General features: G+C 37.7%; 1 protein-coding gene across 1 annotated transcript; it reads right to left on the reverse strand.

Annotated features, from left to right (window-relative positions):
• Positions 1-456: 456 nt before the first annotated feature.
• eif4ebp3l (eukaryotic translation initiation factor 4E binding protein 3, like) lies at positions 457-14,585 on the reverse strand. The gene is made up of 3 exons (XM_061927747.2): positions 14,216-14,585; positions 3,217-3,390; positions 457-1,014 (listed from the first exon to the last, which is right to left on the reverse strand). Exons 1-3 carry the CDS (start codon positions 14,340-14,342, stop codon positions 986-988), a joined length of 330 nt encoding a protein of 109 aa, XP_061783731.1. The 5' UTR covers positions 14,343-14,585; the 3' UTR covers positions 457-985.
• Positions 14,586-18,691: the final 4,106 nt, after the last annotated feature.

Consider the following 18,691-nt stretch of genomic DNA (forward strand, 5'->3'; position numbering starts at 1 on the left):
CACGTGTGCGCCCACACACTTGTTCAAACAGCACATGTAGGTCAACAGTCATGCTTTTTTCCAAAAAAAAAAAAAAAAGGCTACACAAACACTCATCACAATCTTATCATGCAGCCTTCCTGTATTTGTTGTAGGGGGACATCACGGTGCTAAACAAAGTTGACTTGGCATGACCTGTAAGTCTGTAGCATTATTCATCAAAAGCAATATAGTGGCCAATGGGAGACTGAAAACCCACAGTTAAACTCAGTATGTCTCAAGGGCTAAACCACACATAGAATGAAAAAAAAACTGCATTGTATACATAAGCCTTATGTATACAATGCAGTTGTTTTCATTCCTTATGTCATAAGGCAGTATGAAGGTTTTTTGGCTGCATGTAAACAAGCTCCTCTTCGTAAAATACAGGATAAATCCAGTGTAATCAATGTATAAGTAAAAAGAAAAACAAAGTGACACATTTTGAACAGCCTTTATTTTCAATTATTCACATTTAATCCCTTTCTCCATTAAAAAAAAACAGCCTGAGCAGTTTTTAGTCTGCCCCAAAAAAGGAGACACTTTGGTGGTAATTGCAGTGCCTTTTAAGCAAAGGGTAAAAAATAAAAATAAAAAAACAAGCCTGCAGTGAAAAGGATGACTTTACATCTCTCAATGTAATCATCTTTATTTGCCAACTTAAAATTAAGCCACATAGTACATTGTAATATATACAAAAGATATAAAAAGTTAAATCAAAATTGATTTTTATTTTCAAATCCTGCTAAAGCTCAAGTGAGCAATTAACCCATTTGGTACCATGTCTAGCAAAACACCTTTTAGGGTCAAAAACACCCTACTTTTCTAAGATTGTTTTTGGTTCCACAGCCTTTGTTTAAAAAATAAAATACAAAATAAAATAAAACTTTATTGCAATGCTTTACGGTCAGTACTGACCATGGAGGTGTTTTGAGTGATAGCTCTCCACAGGAGGTAAAACTGGAGCTCAGATGTCCATCTCAAACTGGTTGTCATCTGTGGAAAAGGAGAGTGAAATCAGTGAATTCATGCTTGCTGACCCCACCTCAAAAAGGAAACACACCTTAACAGAACACAGCGAGGCAAACAGCGCTTATCATTCCATTCACAACTGACAAGACACGAAAACAGAGGGCCTGACCCTTACAGACACAACCTGAGATGGTCTGTGAACACCAGTTTAAACACCAGACACAGCTGACGCTTCAGCCCCAAGGCTATTTTAACAGGAGAACGCGTTGATATTTGGCCGTTTTTCCCCCCGCCCAACAAACTGACGTGTCAACTTGTCACTCAGCCAAAACCTTTGGTCACGCAGCCAAGAAAATCCTCATTTAGGGAGGGGAAAGGACCAAAACAATGGTTATTATTAACAGATCTCTCAAGATTAAAATATGCTAGGTTTCTGTGAAAATGAGCTGAAATTGGCGAGGAGCTATTTTTGACCAACAATTGAACACAGGAAATATCAGACTCTGTACTTCCCAAGTCAGACCTCAAGCATTCAAGTCAAAAGTAAACAAAATATACAGAATGTACAAACAGCAATAGTGCAAAACAATGTCAATGGTTTACCACTTATGGTGGTAAGCCAACTTAAGAGTGCCCCTGAGAGTTTTTTGAGATAAGAGCTGTCTTGTTATGCTTTAAAAGAGGAACTGCACTTTTATTGGAATTTTGCCTTTGTTTTAATCCATGCTAAATATTAAATACATTCGATCAAAAGTCCGCTTACAATGGAGCCAATGGGAGCCGCTATATTCTGCCTATAAAGCCCGTAAGAAAAAACCCAAACACCTCCATTAAAATTTTATATACCGTATTTTTTGGACTATAAGTCGCAGTTTTTTTTTCATAGTTTGGCCGGGCTCCAGTGCGACTTATACATGTTTTTTTCTTTTTTTATTATGCATTTTCGGCAGGTGCGACTTATACTCTGAAAAATACGGTACGTGCTGTAAGTATATATGTAATGCAAATTTCTAAAAACATGTAATATTGAACTATTTTGAACCTTTTAAGCATACGTGGCACATTAATTTAAAAACATTGCAAAGTTCGCTTTTTGTTTTTTTAACATAATAACCGATTATTGCTCACTGCAGACTTCATGAGAGCCAACATACATAAACCATCATTTACTGTACAATGTCTGCGGTCATTAGGATGCCCACTGCTAGGATGTTCATATATTCCCATTGAGATGAAGAATGACTCATAATCCTCGCAAAGAAAAAGGACGGTGGGACCAAACGTCTTTGTGTCGTTCTCGCCATTTACGAGGCTAATTTGGCTGTCAAAGAGTCCAATTTGTCGGAATACATCCTTATGCTTTTTCTATCCAGGTGAGAGGCATGGTTTATGATATAGAATAAACTTCCAGGGAGCAAGGAAGAGAGGAAACAGCACGCCACTCGACGTAAACATTACACACAAGCTCGTGATCACGGCGCTGGTATAAATGGTTCGTCTGCGTTAGCGCTTATGATAACAATAGCACTAATACCTGGTTAATATTCAAATCACGAAATGTAAATTGAGTATTGTTGGTGCTTTTTGCATGTTCTTTTATTGGAGTTTATAGGTGGTATAGAGGACTTCTCATTGGCTCCACTGTAAACTGATGTTTGTTTACATTTATTTACGAGTTAGAATGCATAAAAAAAATCCATCCGTCTTAATGTATTTCATAACGATTGGGAACAATAGGCAAAATTCAAAAATAAAGTGCAGTTCCCCTTTAAGTTACAAGCAAAAATTTTAACAAGCACTTATTCTTTTATTGTTTGGATACTTTACATAAGTTTTGAGTGATACTACAAATGTGGGTATCAATCCAATACTACGTAGTAACAGGGGCAGAATTAGTCAAACTGCTGATGCTGATACTTAAAGTTTTTATTTAATGATTCATTTTTCGATCATAATTATAAATCAGACAAAACACAGGTTGTAGTGTAACAATATAAATCAAATATTCAAATTACTTCCTTATTGCCTATCATTACATACAATATTTCAAGCAAAATAACAACATAAGCAAAAACGACTTCTTCCTAAATTTGTAAACAATAACAAAAACTAATTTCATTTTTTTGTGCCATCAAAAAAAAAAAGAAAATATTGCTATACTTCTGGACAACTCAAACTATGCAATGTTATCTGTGGTAAAATATGTGGACTTTGAAAACAGTGTACCTGCAATGTCCTTCTCTTCCTCTTCCACCTCCTCTTTGACATCCTGCAGCTTGCTCCCAGGGTGAGTTGCAGGGCACGTTACCCCCGGGATCTGGGGGAGACATGGTGGGGTGCGGGAGAGAGGAGAGTTTCTGCAATCCAACAAAAACTTCCTGTCATAGATGATGCGGGTACCTGTGTTGATGAGAAAAGTAGAACAACATTGTTTTAACTGTCAAACCAGACATCATAGCAGGACTATTTACCGTATTTTTCGGACTATAAGTCGAGGTTTTTTTCATAGTTTGGCCGTGGGTGCGATGTATACTCTGGAGCGACTTATGTGTGAAATTATTAACATATTATCGTAAAAAATATCAAATAATATTATTTATCTCATTCGCGTGAGCGACGAAGAAAATGTCCGCTATCGTCACATACACACACGTCAGGAATAGTCACTCACACGCCAACCAATAAGAATTCGGCGGGGGGCGGGTCATGGCAGAAGTGCATTGTGGGTTTTGGAATGCTAACTGTTATGCGCTACTGCCGGAGCTATTCAAATAGATCACAGCAACATTGGCGGTAACTTATAAAAACTGAGAAGGACTGAACTAAAATGGCACCGAAAAGGAAATCATATACTGCAGATTACAAGCTGGACGTAGTGAAATATGCACCAGAAAACGGCGATCGAGCAGCAGAAAGAATGGACGCTAGCGCCGCATACCAGGAGCGACACCGTGGAGGAAGATTTCATCGGATTTAGCGATCGGGAGTGACATATGGTTTGGTAAACGTTTAGCATGTTCTATATGTTATAATTATTTGAATGACTCTTGCCAAGATGTGTTGCGTTAACATACCAGGCACGTTCTCAGTTGGTTATTTATGCCTCATACAACGTACACTTATTCAGCCTGTTATTCACTATTCTTTATTTATTTTAAATTGCCTTTCTAATGTCTATTCTTGGTGTTGGATTTTATCAAACAATTTCCCCCAAAAATGCGACTTATACTCCAGTGCGAGGTATATGTTTTTTTCCTTCTTTATTATGCATTTTCGGCCGATGCGACGTATACCCTGGAGCGACTTATACTCCGAAAAATACGGTAACTAAATTGTTCAACCAGGCCATATTTCCAGCAAGTTAAGGACTGGGGGGGTCTGACTTCTCCCTTCACCATTACCGTATTTTTCGGACTATAAGTCGCAGTTTTTTTTCATAGTTTGGCTGGGGGTACGATTTATACTCAGGAGCGACTTATGTGTGAAATTATTAACACATTACTGTAAAATATCAAATAATATTATTTAGCTCATTCACGTAAGAGACTCGACGTATAAGATTCCATGGGATTTAGCGATTAGGAGTGACAGATTGTTTGGTAAACGTATAGCATGTTCTATATGTTATAATTATTTGAATGACTCTTACCATAATATGTTACGTTAACATACCAGGCACGTTCTCAGTTGGTTATTTATGCGTCATATAACGTACACTTATTATTCTTTATTTATTTTAAATTGCCTTTCAAATGTCTATTCTTGGTGTAGAGTTTTATCAAATAAATTTCCGCAAAAAATGCGACTTATACTCCAGTGCGACTTATATGTTTTTTTCCTTCTTATCATGCATTTCCGGTCAGTGCGACTTATACCCCGGCGCGCCTTATACTCCGAAAAATACGGTAGTGTCATTTTGAGAACCAGAATCCTCTTAGTGGACATTGGTTTTTGATCCATTTCTTAAGTCAGAGTTACACATTTCAGAAAAAAAGCTATACTTATGCAAAATACAACTGTCCACTGCAGTGGACGCTTGCTTTTTGGACAAGGGTCTTCAACATTTTCCAGGACAAGGACTACCAAACTGATGAAAAAATGGAGTGGATACCCCTACTTGTATATTACACATACATTTGTGATTACATTTTAATTTAAACTGATTCTAAAAAAGGTACGTTATTGCGCAATATAAATATTTGAATAATACAGTATAGCGCTGCTAATCATTAGCTAGCAACGGGCACGCTAATTTCTAGCTGACAGAGTGCTAAATGTTAATTTTAAATGCTAACAATTATAATATAATCCTTATAATTATTCATGTCTTTTATTTTAAACCTGCAAGGTACTGTGAGTAGGGTGGCTATGCCACTGCCATTTCTAAACTACACTATAGTGTGTTTTTTAAAGACATTTGCATTTGTGGAAAATTTGTGTTTGGAATATAAAAAAATATATTAAACAACAAAGTCTAAAACATTTGACAACTCCCTGCTTTAAGGAGGTTAAAATGTCAATGCAAATATTCCAAGGTGTTTACACTGGTCCAAGTTCCTCTATACAACAGGAATACTACAGTGTTTTATAGGAATTTGCTGCAAAAATGTTAGTCTTGAACTGAACTCGGAGGCCGACCTGGTGTCAAAGCTGGGCAGGATTTGGTCCCTGAGCCATCAGATCAATAGCATTGCTTTAAAGTAATAATTGCTAAAATACATTAGGGGACTGAATAGGCTAGGAGTTACAAACCCTATTCCTTGAGTGGAAGAAACCAAGTTATAGAAGCGCGCGTGTGTGTGTGTTGATGTATGAGAGTATGGGAATGCAGAGGGGAGTGGTTTAGGCTGCAATGACTTCTAGGAAATCAGGGCACATAATATTCCCTCTTCAAAAAGACACATTGAGATTGAAGCCACATGTTTTTAGACTTTGGCTCTGCAGCAGGCTTTCGAACAAAACAACATTCTCAGCTATGTAATATGCATTCTTCTTGTTCTCTGCAACATAATACAAAGGTTCTTCTATTAAACATGTAGGTTGTCATATATTACACCATCCTGGCATGTTTGTGGTGTGTCAAGATTTGGACTTAGCATTTTATGGCTCAGTGTGTTGGAAATTGGCCTGTCAGAGTATATGTCAGACATGGAGTGATCAGCTGCTGGTGTCATTCTCAATTGGAGTTTGACCCATTCTGTACAGCTGATCAGGTCCGTTCACAAGGGAGAAAAACATATTATGCAAGAACTGCACTCTGAGCACTTTGTCCGGGACAAAAGGGAGGCGGAGAAGAAGGGGCGGGGGTAGTGATAAGGTGTGAAATATGGGCTGCCATGCATAACACAACAGCAGTTTCTGTAGTTGTACTGTATTGTGCATGCCTGGGCTCAGCAACACACAGATTGTAAGAACGTTTCTTGTTTCAACCGATTTTCTTAATTCCTTCAATTGCACATTATAGTGGAATGCAAAACATTTATTCCTACAAGTTCTGTCCCTGAAATGTAGAGCAGAAAACCATGCAGAGATAGGACAGCCTCCAGCCTTTACGCAACCAATCACTTTGCTGTGCTGGCTACAGGATAAACACCTCCTTTAAACAACATTGGGTGGGAGAAATCTTGTTTACAACTGCATAAAACACTGGCTACATAGTAGAAAAAGCCATTTGTTATATTGAGAAGACATTTTATAATCAGTCAGTTTTTGGTCAATGGTTTAAAAATAAATATATACTTTGGCATATTTGTGGCTACTTGAAAGACTTGAAACCACATTATACAAACTTTGCAAACTCCACATGCACACTGTGATAATGCCATCCATCCATCCATTTTCTACCGCTTATTCCCTTCGGGGTCGCGGGGGGCGCTGGAGCCTATCTCAGCTACAATCGGGCGGAAGGCGGAGTACACCCTGGACAAGTCGCCACCTCATCGCAGGGCCAACACAGATAGACAAACAACATTCACACACTAGGGCCAATTTAGTGTTGCTAATCAACCTATCCCCAGGTGCATACAGCAATCAGCACATTTTCTGTTAGTTAAAACTATGGAATTAGGGTCGGGCAGGCTGATACAAATATCTACAGTATTGATACCAACATTAGTATCAGTACCAGATTAAAACTAAGGAAATAAGTTCAATATTTTCTGTTTTTTACTGTTAATTTTCACAAATGTATGTGTTTTTTAATGTAGTTTGTGTTAGATTGTGAATTATGTTATCCTGTTGACAAACTTAAAAAGTTATTGGACACTAGAGGGCCTTGGGAGCAAAAAGCAAAAGCCAATTTACGAGCTAAATTGGTTCTGTGACCCTGTTCTTAAAGAGGAACTGCATTTTTTTTGGAATTGTGCCTATCGTTCACAATTATTACAACGGATGTGTTTTCTTTTTAATGCATTCTAACTCGTGAATGAATAAATGTCTGCTTACAATGGAGTCAATGGGAGGTTCTCTGTTCAGCCCATTAAACCCCAAAAACTGCCAACAATTATCCATTTACATTTTGCGACTTCAATATTAACCAAGAGTTAGTGATATTATTATAAGTGCTAACGCAGACAAACTATTTATAGTGGCGCTGTGATCACAAGCTTGTGTACCAATGTTGGCAAGATCGACTGATGAGCTGCCTCCTTGCCTCTGTGCTCGTGAAAATGTATTCTAGATCATAAATCATGGTTCTCACTTTGATAGTAGAAAGATGAGGACTTAATCCGACAAGTTGGTACACTTTCACAGACAATTTAGACCCAAAAATGGCAACAAAGTCACAAAAAGACAGTTGGTTCCACCCTCCGTTTCTTCACGAGGATTATGAGTCACTATACATCTAAACGGGAACATAACATTTTATCAGTCGGCATCCTAATGACTGCAGACATTGTACAGTAAGTGATGTTTAATTATTTTTATTGGCTCTCATGAAGTCTGCAGTTAGTAAAAATTAGTTGGAAAAAAAGCAAACGTCATGATGCGTTTTTGAAACTTATGTGCCGTGTATGTTAAAAATGATCAAAATACATAAATATTACATGCTATTATAAATGTGCCTAGTACTACAATACATTGTTACTTACATCATGTATATAAAACTTTATGGAGGTGTTTGAATGGTTTTTAAGGGCTTTATAGGCAAAATAGAGCAACTCTTGTAGGCGCCATTGTAAGCAGACTTTCGATTGCATGCATTTACTATTTAGAATGCATTAAAAAGAAAAACATGTTCTTGTCTTAGAGAAGGATTGTGAAATTCCAAAAATAGTGCAGTTCCCCTTTAACTTAAAACATTTGTATCCCAAATTCTCTCCCATTGAAATTAATTTAAATACATAATTGGACATTCCCCTCTAACATGTAACATGTCTTTTAAAAAGAGAAACTAACTTTTAGATAGGAAATATTGTATAAAAACAATACAATCTCCTCTCCCTTATGTTCACTTCTCGTCGTAGTTTTAGGAGCCTCTTTTTGCACTGCTCTTCAAACTCTAAATGTTATTGATCAACTGGCCTCTCGATGAAATTGACAAGATTTAATAAAAAGCTCCGGTTCAATGGAATCTGTTTGTCCTGACCAAACATTTGTTGCTGGATGGACGCTTGGGAGAAGTGGAGGGTCGTGTGCCTTGCAATTCCTTCCGTCGAGGACATCGACACCTATTCGAAACTATGATAACGGGTCATCTGCTGTAAGTATTGTGCATTTCCCGTGTATATCGACAAATTTGGAAAATGATGGTAGCCGTTCAAACTGCTTCGCCGACAAACACACCATCGGCAGCTTCTCCGTTGTTTCATGGATAAATGTTCACCGTTTATATAATATTTTAACATTCTAGGCTGGCGTTGTTCATTCTGCTTCAGTATGGTGCAGACGACCAGTGATACACAACTAAATTATCTCGCCAAGTTGGCGACAAGCTTGGTCATGTCTTGGAGGATTACTTTTCTCATTCAATTAATATTATCTAATTGTTCTTCCCAGCACTGCCCTTCACACTCACATTTTCCTACTCATGATTAGAAAACAAAACGTATGTCGATCTCTAGCTATAAGCTAATGCTAGCAAGTAAGGCTGGGTGTTTTGGGCGGATGTTACGGGGTTCACGATGGCATTTGCTACGCCCAATAATAGCAGGGATGATTGTAAGTCAAATGTTTGCTTGCAATTTAACACAATTAGCTGAGAGACATTTCTTATCTCAAAACCCTTTTAAGTTGGGGCACTATTAGGCCATGTCTACACTAAGTCGTTTAACCCCTTAAACCAGGCCTGGGCAATTATTTTGACTCGGGGGCCAAATATCTATTTTTAGGAACACTAATGCAAAACCTCACAATAATGTCTGATTGAATGCTAAAAACATTATGACAGACCGCCTTAAAAAACAGAATGGAATTTAATTTTTTTTTACTGAATGAACCAGAATGTACATGAAAATAAAAGAATGTGGGGTTTACAATATTAACTATGAACGATAAAACACTGAATATTGACAACATATGAACGTCGATTGACATATTTTACAATCAAGCGAAACGCAACAAACAGCAAAATATGAACGCGAAAAAAAGAAAGAAAACCCACATACTATCTGATATATCACTAAGCTTTAGAACTTTGTTGTAAAAATCTCCTTCCGCGTCTGTCCCTGACACCCGCATTTCAGGCTGGCCGCTCTGGAAACACTCTGTGGAAACGCTCCCCACCCACCCTGCTTGGTGCCTCGTTTGAGGGGCTGTGACTTAGATTACCATAGTAACTAATTAGATTACCACAGTAACTAATTAGATTACCATATTAACTAGTATATCATGCAAAAACGCAGATTCCAACTAGGGCTGGGCGATATATCGATATACTCGATGTATCACGGGTTTGTCTCTATGCGATATAGAAAATGACTATCGTGATATTCGAGTATACGTTCTCACGCAGTTGCTTTTAGCTGCAGGGCATTAAACTGCATTCGTTTCTCACTCTTTCCTGTCTTTCCTTCTCACAGAGACTAAAACAAGCGCACCTTCTTACATAAACGTGAGCAACGTCACACGCTCCCATACAGGTAGCGACATGGTAACCTTAGCTGTGATGCTAACAGCTAACAGTGTGGTTTGAGTGGTAATACAAGAGAAAGAAGGTGCAAATCTGGTAAGAAATGAAGGAATAATTAATTCCCAAGAAAAACAACATGGGGTCCATCGTCTGACGGTGGTTTGGCTTCAAGCGGGAATATGTCTTTACATCATGTCAACATCTCCGGTCGGTGCCACACCAACTAAATGCCGAAGCAACTATTTCCACATCAACACCGTAGGACATATACTATTTGATATGCAGCTCATTTTTATGTCACATGTATTGAAATATCTTTTGTGTCATCATGCACAAAAGTGCACTTATAGCTTGTTTTAAAATGTCTCTGATAATCTTGCACTTTCTGTTTTGAAATGACATGAATGTTTGTGCCACTGCTTAATAACTGTTTAATAAATACAGTTTTGCTAAATTGACTTAGTTGTGATTTCCCTCTCTGCATGAAAGTTTAAAATGAGCATGTATTAGTGCAGTATAAACAAGAATGTTTTAATGTAGACACATAGAATCATCATACTGCTGTGATTATATGCATCAAGTGTTCATTCAAGGCTAAGGCAAAATATCGAGATATACATCGTGTATCGCGATATGGCTTAAAAATATCGAGATATTAAAAAAAGGCCATATCGCCCAGCCCTAATTCCAACCATTGAAATACTTTATATAGTTCAAGATTTACGGTCATTTGAAAAAATCACTGCACATCATAATGGCAGCTACAATTTCCATCTTAAAGATCTAAAAAATATATTTTGGTAATGTCCGGCGGGCCAGATTGAAAGACTTAACAGGCCGCATGTGGCCGCCGGGCCTTAATTTGCCCAGGTCTGCCTTAAACGAATAATTATTTAGCCTAAGCCCCGTTTCAGCCACACCAAACCAGCATTTAAGGCCCCCCCCCCGGACAAATTTGTACACGGCTAAGTGCGCCGTGTATTTCTTGAATCTCCGGCACTTAGCTTTGTATGGACTCATTGATCGTTTACAAACTGAGTTCGGAGAGGAAGTGACGCCAGAAAGACAGCGCCCCACACAGGAAATGATGTCAGAAAGAACACGCCACAGCCAGCTTCATAAACAAGCGGTTTTGTAACTTGGAGCTAACCACTGGAAATACAGTGAAAAAATGTGTACAAACGCTTGTGGAAATCACACATGAATACCTTAAGAGGAAGCAATTGCAGCTATTCCAGATACAACACTTCTCAGACGGCAAGAGAACTTTCGAATGTCCAGGTCAGCTGTGATTGTACTTACCGAAAAACTATGTATATTTGTCGAAGGAGAGTCAACGAGAATGTAAGCTCCTGTGGATGTGATAAAAAAGGTAGCATGTGCTTTGTAATACCTGGCCGACGATGGAAAACTACGCAAAACAGCGAATGTTTTTGGACCGGCAAAGCAGACCATCAGTTATTGTCCGCCATGTATGTCGCGGACTCAACGTCTAGGTCCAGAGTATATAAGTCACCAAAAACGAATGGACAATGAAGGTGAAGGCAAAAGAGTGAGGAGTGTCCTGACCATATATCTAGATCCCTACTTTGAGTGATGTAAAATGTTCTTTATCACATTGTTTACGTGTCTAATAAAGATTTGATTAATTTATGATGGCTCAGGTGTGATTCACTACAATAGGGTCCCACAGCACACTGGATTCCAGTTAATTGAAATACCACAACACTGGATATTTCTCAGATAAGTTAAATTTAAGAACTTGCACACAAACCAACACTGGAGATGACTATGACGTGCGCATTTTCCGTGCATGCGTATTAGGACGCGTTACGCCGGCGGGGGTGGGGAGAGTTCTTAAACGGTGGCATTGTTGTGTGTGGACAAGGATAAGGTTAAGTGGGATTTACCCTAGATAACCTTAGCGTAAACGGGGCCTTAGGTTTACTTATTTTGCACCATTGAGAGTATTTTGGGCAAATAATTGTGATAGTAAACCAGAGAACTGGAATGATTTCAATATTTTGGTGATATTGTTACACTGTACACAAATATGGTTGTTTAAAAAAAAAAAAAATAATAATAAAAATAAAAAATAAAAAAAAAATAAAAAGATATATATATATATATATATATATATATATTCATTGGCCTCAGCACTTTGTCCTGTGTTTTAGTCTTGATTATATTAATCATCCATCCATCCATTTCCTACCGCTTGTCCCTTTTGGGGTCGCTAGAGCCTATCTCAGCTGCATTCGGGCGGAAGGCGAGGTACACCCTGGACAAGTCGCCACCTCATCGCAGGGCCAACATGGATAGACAGACAACATTCACACTCAGGCCAATTTTAGTGTTGCCAATCAACCTATCCCCAGGTGCATGTCTTTGGAGGTGGAAGGAAGCCGGAGTACCCGGAGGGTACCCACGCAGTCACAGGCAGAACATGCAAACTCCACACGGAAAGATCCCGAGCCCGGGATTGAAATACCTTCGTATTGTGAGGCACCCCTGCCACACCATGCTGCCCATTATATAAATCATGATTAACAAATTAAGGGAAAAATCATTTAGTGGTTCAAAAAATCAAGTAAAAAGTATTAAAAATACTGACCCACTATTTGCTTGGTATTAGCTCATTACTAACATGTGCAGTACCGCCCATGTATAACAAACTATGGCTTACAGTACGTGCACGTGCTGTGTCCTATAAATCAGTGGTCCCCAACCTTGTTTGCATTACAGACCGGTTTATCGTTGGCAAATAATTTTCAGGGACCGGCTTTCCACTTGTGCCAGATAAAAACAGCAAAAATAAGTGCATGAAAGACACAACTCACAATAACGCTGAATTAGTGGGAGATCGGGGCTTGTTTCTTTGCAATGAGATGCAGATGGAAATCAGTAGGGCTGCGAATCTTTGTGTGCCCCATGATTTGATTCAATATCGATTCTTGGGGTCACGATTCGATTCAAAATCGATTTTTTTTTCTGATTCAACGTGATTCTCGATTCAAAAACGATATTTTTCCGATTCAAAACAATTCTCTATTCATTCAATACATAGGATTTCAGCAGGATCTACCCCAGTCTGCTGACATGCAAGCAGAGTAGTAGATTTTAGTAAAAAGCTTTTATAATTGTAAAGGACAATGTTTTATCAACTGATTGCAATATTGTAAATTTGTTTCAACTATTAAATGAACCAAAAATATGACCTATTTTACCTTTGTGAAAATATTGGACACAGTGTGTTGTCAAACTTATGAGAAGCGATGCAAGTGTATGCCACTGTGACACTATTGTTCTTTTTTTTTTTTTTTTTTTTTTTACAAATGTCTAAGGATAATGTCAATGAGGGATCTTTAATCACTGCTATGTTGTAATTGTAACTAATATTGATACTGTTGTTGATAATATTCATTTTTGATTCACTACTTTTGGATTGTTCTGTGTCGTGTTTGTGTCTCCTCTCAATTGCTCTGTTTATTGCCGTTCTGAGTGTTGCTGGGCCGGGTTTGGTTTTGGAATTGGATTGCATTGTTATGGTATTGCTTTGTGTTATTTTGTTGGATTGACTAATTTAAAAAAAATTAAATTAAATGAAAAATAAAAATAAAACAAAAAAAATCGATTTTTGAAAAATGAGAATCGATACTGAATTGCACAATGTGAGAATCGCGATTTGAATTCAAATTGATTTTTTTCCCCACACCCCTATAAATCAGCCTTTGGCTACAATCTGTCACATTTATATTTTATATGTTCATTTATGTGCGTTGTATCATGTCACAAAGTTAGAACCAATTGCAACTTCCTATGAGGAGTTGTATTGGGGTTAGGGTTAACCCTATAAACAAGCTTATTGGTGTGTGTAGTGGGACAGGAGAAAGTTAAGTCGGAGAAAATGCAGTCGTTTATAAAATTATTTAATGTTTCTCTGCGGACCGGTAGCAAATGCGTCACGGACCGGTACCGGTCCCCGGACCGGTGGTTGGGGACCACTGCTATAAATCATACGCTGAGGAGACAACGTGATTTCTGACAGACTCTCGCGATAACTTGTTTTTGTGTGAGCGCATAATGCGTTTTAAACAAAAACTTTTAAACAACGACGCCGTGTCATTGTCGAGAGACAGTTCTTGGCGTTCTTACCTCCGGGCGTAGTGGAGAACAAAGTGCCCCCGGGAGTCTGGCTGTAGCAGTCGGGGAGCTGGGACCAGTCCTTCAGGGTGAGCACCCGAGTGGGGATGGGGCAGCTTTTAACGTCATTTGTCGACATGCTAGCTTCTTGCTTGATGGAGTAAACAAAAAGTTTAGCGAGATAAGAGTTGTTGTTCAAAATGCCTCAAATTCGTAGTTTAAAGCTCTCGGACAGCATTCACAACACTTGAAGTCAATGGCAAGCTTAACCGTGACAGCTTTTCTTTAGTGTTAACCGAGCTCGGAGGCTGTTTCTCGGGTAGTGTCCGCTAGCAGGCAGGAGGACCATGTGCTGTGTCTGCAGCACTTCACTCGTGATGTTTTTCTGCCTGCCTTTATTTGGCACGTGGGGCCGCGCAGAAAGAGGGCGATAGCTTTGGCAACGCGGACACTCCGCGGGGGCGGGGTCTCTTGCGTCATGAAAGCGCAAAACAAAAACCCTCGTGATTGACGTTTAAACAAGCGCACCCTTTAAATAAGGCATATCCTACCCAGAGCTATTCAATTACATGAAAGAATAATGTGAGAGAACAATATTCCACAATAGTTTTTTTTTTAGAGATGTCCGATAATATCCACCGATAAATGCTTTGAAATGTAATATAGGAAATTATCGGTATCGGTTTTTTATTATCGGTATCGGTTTTTTAATATTTTATTTTATTTTTATTTTTTATTAAATCAACATAAAAAACACAAGATACACTTACAATTAGTGCACCAACCCAAAAAACCTTCCCATTTACACTCATTCACACAAAAGGGTTGTTTCTTTCTGTTATTAATATTTTGGTTCCTACATTATATATCAATATAGTCTGCAAGGGATACAGTCCGTAAGCACACATGATTGTACTAACCTTTAACAGTTAATTGTACTCATTTTCATTAATTACTAGTTTCTATAACTGTTTTTATTAGAAATGTCCGCATACTTGCCAACCTTGAGACCTCCGATTTCGGGAGGTGGGGGGTGGGGGCGTGGTCGGGGGTGGGGCAGGGCATGGTTGAGGGCGTGGTTAAGAGGGGAGGAGTATATTGACAGCTAGAATTCAAGTATTTCATACATATATATATATATATATATATATATATATATATATATATATATATATATATATATATATATACATATATCTCTACATCCTGAAAATATGCAAACAAAACTGTGTTTAGATAATTGATACTTCAAACTTGCATAAATAAATCTTAAGGAATATAACATAACTTGGCTTCTGAGAGCTTCAAAATGTAATGAATAAACTGCTAAAGTTGTTGATAAACAAGCAATTATTTTAATAATTAAATATGGTCATTTTAAATGAATTATTATGATAATTTAAAATTAATTATTTCAAATATGCTTATTTTAATGTATAATTCAAATGCCTGGATGTAACAAGGAGTCAGAAAAAATACAATTAATTTTGATGTTTTTAGCAAAATATAGTAAAAATTTATAATTTTTTTTTAATTTTTTTAATTAATAAATATATTTATTTGTAGGTAAGATAAACATAATAATACAATTGATCTCTAGTCTGGATGATTTATTTCGTGTCACCCAGTTGTAAAAAAGGCTGTCCTCACTCAGGTCCGCATGGAGCTGGAGGGGGCGTGGCCTCTCGGGAGATTTTCGGGAGAATATTTGTCCCGGGAGGTTTTCCGGAGAGGCGCTTAATTTCGGGAGTCTCCCGGAAAATTCATGAGGGTTGGCAAGTATGGATGTCCGATAATATCGGCAGGCCGATAAATGCGTTAAAATGTAATATCGGAAATTATTGGTATCGTTTTTTTTATCGGTATCGGTTTTTATTTTTATTTTTTTATTTTTTATTAAATCAACATAAAAACACAAGATACACTTACAATTAGTGCACCAACCCAAAAAACCTTCCTCCCCCATTTACACTCATTCACACTCATTCACACAATATTCTGGTTCCTACATTATATATCAATATATATCAATACAGTCTGCAGGGATACAGTCCGTAAGGACACATGATTGTGCGTGCTGCTGGCCCACTAATAGTACTAACCTTTAACAGTTAATTTGACTCATTTTCATTAATTACTAGTTTCAATGTAACTGTTTTTATATTGTTTTACTTTCTTTTTTATTCAAGAAAATGTTTTTTATTTATTTATCTTATTTTATTCAGTTTTTTTAAAAGTACCTTATCTTCACCATACTTGGTTGTCCAAATTAGGCATAATAATGTGTTAATTCCATGACTGTATATATGTATCGGTTGGTATCGGTGTCGGTTGATATCGGTAATTTTAAAGTTGGACAATACTGGAATATCAGATATCGGCAAAAAGCCATTATCGGACATCCCTAGTTTTTATATGGTTTTACTTTCTTTTTTATTCAAGAAAATGTTTTTAATTTATTTATCTTATTTCATTTTATGAATTAAAAAAAAAGGAGCTTATCTTCACCATACTTGGTTGTCAAAATTAGGCATAATAATACGCTAATTCCACGACTGTATATATCGGTATCGGTTGATATCGGTATCGGTAATTAAGAGTTGGACAATATCGGAACATCGGATATTGGCAAACAAGCCATTATCGGACATCCCTAGTTTTTTTTTGTCTTAAAATGTATTGTTGTGTATTTTTTGCAGCGTAGTACTACAATTTTATGGAAGTAGAATTGTCTCACATCAACTTATATATATCAATATGATATTAATACATATGCATATATTAATAAATATACAAATACAAATGTGATAAATAAATAAATAATTTGTATAAATAAACGCGTATTTGTACATACATTTTTGAGATTTGAAAATATATACAAATAAAATGTATACATATAAAAATGTGACATACAAATAAATCAAGAATTTGTATAAATAAACGTGTATTTGTAAATATATTTTTGAGATTTGAATATAAATATGCTTGATTTTGTGTTTGTATTTGTATTGAATTTGCATAGCACGGTGGAACAGGGGTTAGTGCATGTGCCTCACAATACGAAGGTCCTGAGTAGTCCTGAGTTCAATCCCGGGCTCGGGATCTTTCTGTGTGGAGTTTGCATGTTCTCCCCGTGACTGTGTGGGTTCCCTCCGGGTACTCCGGCTTCCTCCCACCTCCAAAGACATGCACCTGGGGATAGGTTGATTGGCAACACTAAATTGGCCTTAATGTGTGAATGTGAGTGTGAATGTTGTCTGTCTATCTGTGTTGGCCCTGCGATGAGGTAGCGACTTGTCCAGGGTGTACCCCGCCTTCCGCCCGAATGCAGCTGAGATAGGCTCCAGCACCCCCCGCGACCCTGAAAAGGATAAGCGATAGAAAATGGATGGATGGATGGATGGATATTAATACATATGCATATATTAATACATGTACAAATACAAATATGATATGGCCCTGCAAGGCATTTACTTGTCTTTATTTTTGTATTGAAAATGTTTAATATTATATTATATTTATTATTATTATCATTATTATTATCCAAAATTTAACATTTATTGGTTTTGACAAATTCCATGCCACACTCTTTGATATTATTGTGGTTAGCAGTGTTATTTTTTTAATTTAATGATGTTACAGACTGTTTACTAGAGCACAGACATTTTATTGCAGTGTCATCATTTACTACATGCGATTATCAATTTACAGTATCAATGATAAAATTACATTTTCGCCGTGTTTTTCAAGATTGTGGTTTTTTGATAGGTGCAGTTACTGCTTTCCACCACTCGAGGGCAACATTGACTCGCCCTGGACAGAGTCGTGTATAAAGAGAGCATGGCCAACCAAACAACAGGCGCCATGACTGCTACCAAGGACTTGTGCAATTGTTGTCCTTTTGACGTTAGTTTTTCTGACGAAATAAACCAAAATAAAACGACAAAACATACCACAGCTCATAAACTTGCAATAAAACATGCTTTTATTTCGTAAAAGTATAATTTTGCAACTGTATTTGGCGCACTCTGCTGCTACATTCCTGCAGAGTTTCGTGACCAGCAGACACTTTAAGACGCAAAAAACGTAAACAAATACACAGAACGACCCAAAAATAACTTATTGGGCGGTATAGCTCGGTTGGTAGAGTGGCCGTGCCAGCAACTTGAGGGTTCCAGGCAGGGCCGGCCCGTGGCATAGGCCGTATAGGCAAATGCTAAGGGCGCCGTCCATCAGGGGGCGCCACGCCAGTGCCACAAATGTTGGAGAAAAAAAAAAAAAGTCGGTACTATTATTTCTAAATACAAAAAATAATGCCACGTTAATTAAAATGCAAAGTAAAGCCTATATAATAGAAATATTATTTGTTACAACATTACAACCCCCCCCCCCCCCTTCACCCGGTGCGCCCCCTCCCTTCCCGTATCAAGACTCTTTTTGGACGTCACCACATCAAAAAATCAACACAAGATGTCAAAACGGCCAAAA

The sequence above is a fragment of the Nerophis lumbriciformis genome, linkage group LG35 (genome assembly GCF_033978685.3).
Source record: "Nerophis lumbriciformis linkage group LG35, RoL_Nlum_v2.1, whole genome shotgun sequence".
In the NCBI taxonomy this organism is placed as follows: domain Eukaryota; kingdom Metazoa; phylum Chordata; class Actinopteri; order Syngnathiformes; family Syngnathidae; genus Nerophis; species Nerophis lumbriciformis.